Source organism: Colobus angolensis, unplaced genomic scaffold, assembly GCF_000951035.1.
Source record: "Colobus angolensis palliatus isolate OR3802 unplaced genomic scaffold, Cang.pa_1.0 Scaffold442, whole genome shotgun sequence".
In the NCBI taxonomy this organism is placed as follows: Eukaryota; Metazoa; Chordata; class Mammalia; order Primates; family Cercopithecidae; genus Colobus; species Colobus angolensis.
The window spans coordinates 515889-519384 of record NW_012117844.1 but is presented as its reverse complement, the minus strand read 5'-3'; the positions used below and the strand labels follow the sequence as shown (position 1 = coordinate 519384).

Sequence of the window (3496 nt, the reverse complement as noted above, 5' to 3'; positions counted from 1 at the left end):
AAAAAAAAAAAAAAGTACTATCTTTTTTCAAAAACTTACTGTAAAATATAACAGTATCATAAAAAATTCTTATGTTCTTTCTAATGTTTAGTCTAGGAAGTATTACAGAGATTCATTAAGTAATTTTTGATTGATCTGGCAACTAAAAAACCTAAAGCAGAACCTACCTGTGTATCATAGAAGTAGCCAGCTGGAAAGAGCGGTCTAACTGAACGATCTGCCAAAAGGAAAAAAAAGACATTAAACCATACTGACCGAGTTGCTTTACAGTTCAAAACTTTTGAACTAATATAGATAGCCATTCAATATGTTTTCAAGAAAAATCCCCTTGGACCAATTTACTAAGAGGGACACAGATAAATGTCAGTGCTTCCATTATTACATACCATGCCCTAACAACAAAAAACAAACACAGAAGGAGCACATTAACAATAAAGATTGGGGAGCAATTTTTCATTCTGGTTCCACAGGCAACAGTTACATATATAAGCAGAGCAAAGACACTTAAGACCAATAGCAAACCAAAAGAAAATGCTTCCTTGCTACTTTGTGTCTGAAGACTGTATATAAATATACCTAAATGAGCAATTTCTGGCCAACTGCAGTGGCTCACGCCTGCAATCCCAGCACTTTGGGAGGCTAAGGCGGGCGGATCAAGAGATCAGGAGTTCAAGACCAGCCTGAGTAACATGTAGAAACCCCGTCTCTACTAAAAATACAAAAATCAGCCAGGCATGGTGGTGGGCACCTGTAATCCCAGCTACTCAGGAGGCTGAGGCAGCAGAATCACTTGAACCCGGGAGGCAGAGGTTGCAGTGAGCCAAGACTGCGCCATTGCGCTCCAGCCTGGGTGACAGAGCAAGACTCTGTCTCAAAAAAAAAAGCAATTTATGGGTAGAAAAGCTATAAATTACATATCATCCCACAATATGTAGGGATGTTAAAGATTTGAAAGATTATGGACATTATTTCAGTAGCTGATAAATATAATGTTTAGGAATTACTATTCTGAACATGAAAAAATGTACTAGGAATAGATTCAACAGAGTAGAGGCATGGACCATAAAATTCATATGCTCAATAGAAATTTACTCATTCAGTCAACAAATATTTATTGAATGCCTATTCTGTGCTAAGCAGTATAACAGGTACTAGGGATTCAACGGTGAAGAAACAAAAGCTTTCTTCTCTCATAGTGCCCACATCTGAGTGAGGGAAGAGAAAGAGTGAACAATCTTAGGTGGTGTTAATGCTATGAAGGAAAACTTAAGACATACTGTAGAACACAGATGCAAAAGATGCTAATATAGGCATATCAGAGAAGATGAATGCATCTATGTTAATATCTTACCTATTATTCGACTTGTAAGAATTTCTTTATCAGAAGTACCAATCTCTCTTCTCAGATAGTTTGTGGGAATTCTACCTGCTGCAGCAGCTTTTTGTCTGTAGTCAACCTGAAGCAGCAAAAAAAAAAAAAGGTTCATATAATTATTTTTGTAGAAACAAACTATACTGTAAGAACTACTATATGAATGCTACTTCTCCTGAGGTTGCCAACAACACAGTCTAGACTCAGAGCAGAAAATATGTTATTTACTTAGCATTTTATATCTTTTGGGGAAAGGAAAGTTGATAGAAATGTTTCCACAAAGTGATTTAAAAAAATATTCAGGTGTAGTGGCTCACGCCTGTAATCCCAGCATTTTGGGAGGCCAAGGCAGGAGGATCACTTGAGGCCAGGGGTTTTAGAACTGCCTGGGTAACACAGAAAGACCTCATCTCTACCCCCCATAAAAAAAAAAAATTAGTTGGGCACAATGGCCTGTGCCCATAGTCCTAGCTACTCAGAAGGCTGAGGTAGGAGGATTGCTTGAGCCCAGCAGTTTCAGGTTGCAGTGAACTATGATCACACCACTGAACAACTCTAACCTGGGTGACAGAGCAAGACCCTGTCACTTTAAAAAAAAAAAAAAAAGTCTTCTACTCAACAGTAAGAGTAGAAGACTCACTATTTCCCACAGATACTCATTCTGAGCAAGTCAAACATTCCTTTTTTGGGTATCAACTCTGTTAAATATAATTGTATCCCCCTTTTCATAACAGAAGGGAGCTATAAAATTCTAATGAGCTCATTACTAAACATATACAGTTGTCTCTTGGTATCCCTGGGAGATTGGTTCTAGGACCTCTTGCGGATATCAAAATCCATTGATGCTCAAATCCTTGATGTAAAACACCATAGTATTTGTTTATAACCTACGTACATCCTCTCATATACTTTAAATCAATCACTAGGTTACATATAATCCTTAATACAAAGTAAATGCTACACCATATTTTTATTACTAAACCGTATTTTTATTACTAAATACAAAGTAAATGCTACCCCGTATTTTTATACCGTATTGTAGGGAATGACAAGAAAAAAAAGTCTGTACGTGTTCAGTACAGATGCAATTTTTTCCCCAATATTTTTGATTCATGGTTGGTTGAATCCATGGATGCAGAACCCAAGGACATGGAGGGCTGACTGTACTTGCAGAGTCATACTGAAGGGAAACTATGAGGGAAATGAATTCGTTGCTTATTCAGTGTCAAAGTAGTCATGCACTTCCAATCTTCTTGTCAACTTATGCACCTGGACGCTCCAAATTCTAAAGCATGCTTAATCCTAGTATTTGTTTATGAAGAAGTTTATACTCTTTTAATGAGTCAGCATCAAAAAACTAGGAAAAATTCTTTGTTGTGCAAGTTCATATTTTCCATTCACTAGACGTGTATTTTCCACTCACTAGACACTGGACAAAAATATTATACATTCTACACTTACTTATACCATATTACAGTTCAGATAAATCAGCAAAAACTTACCACCAAAGGCATAAACTGGGAAGGCGAAGGTTTTGTTTTACTGACCGCTGTGACCATTACTGCAGTGTCACCTGACTTAAACATAAAGAACAACACTGGTAAGTTCATTTGAAATCAGATATTAGCATCTAAGTAGTAATTGAATAAATCCTTACTCCAATTAAACTCAAGAAAAGATATGTAATTCTATGACATGATTATGAAATAAAAATAGTTATTCACAAGTAGTCCAATCTTGATCTCCGAGCTTTTCAAAAGCTATGGATAAGGCAAGATGAACAGGTAATTTAGTCATATCCAATGAATTGAATAGTATTCTCTACTTCTTATGTGGTTATACATAAGGAAAAATTCCCCAATTATTACTATAGAAGAAAATACCAAAATCACTTTCTCTAGAAAAGCACAACAGAATTTATTAATGCATAAAAGAGAAGCCGAAGTTTGGAAAGGATGTAAAAGGTCACTTAAAATGGCCAGGCGCGGTCGCTCATGCTTGTAATTCCAGCATTTTGGGAGGGCAAGGCAGGTGGATCACGAGTTCAAGAGATTGAGACCAGGCCAGGCGCGGTGGCCCATGCCTGTAATCCCAGCACTTTGGGAGGCCAAGGTGGGTGGATCA

General features: G+C 37.2%; 1 protein-coding gene across 1 annotated transcript in view; it reads right to left on the bottom strand.

The window, feature by feature from the left end:
- Window positions 1-3496, bottom strand: part of PNPT1 (polyribonucleotide nucleotidyltransferase 1) — a 62413-nt gene that overhangs the window by 52296 nt on the left and 6621 nt on the right. The window contains exons 3-5 of the mRNA XM_011957443.1: window positions 2875-2949; window positions 1352-1457; window positions 168-217 (exon numbers count right to left, since the gene is read on the bottom strand). Of these exons, the coding sequence (XP_011812833.1) occupies window positions 168-217; window positions 1352-1457; window positions 2875-2949 (231 nt within the window). The remainder of the gene's footprint in view (window positions 1-167; window positions 218-1351; window positions 1458-2874; window positions 2950-3496) is intronic.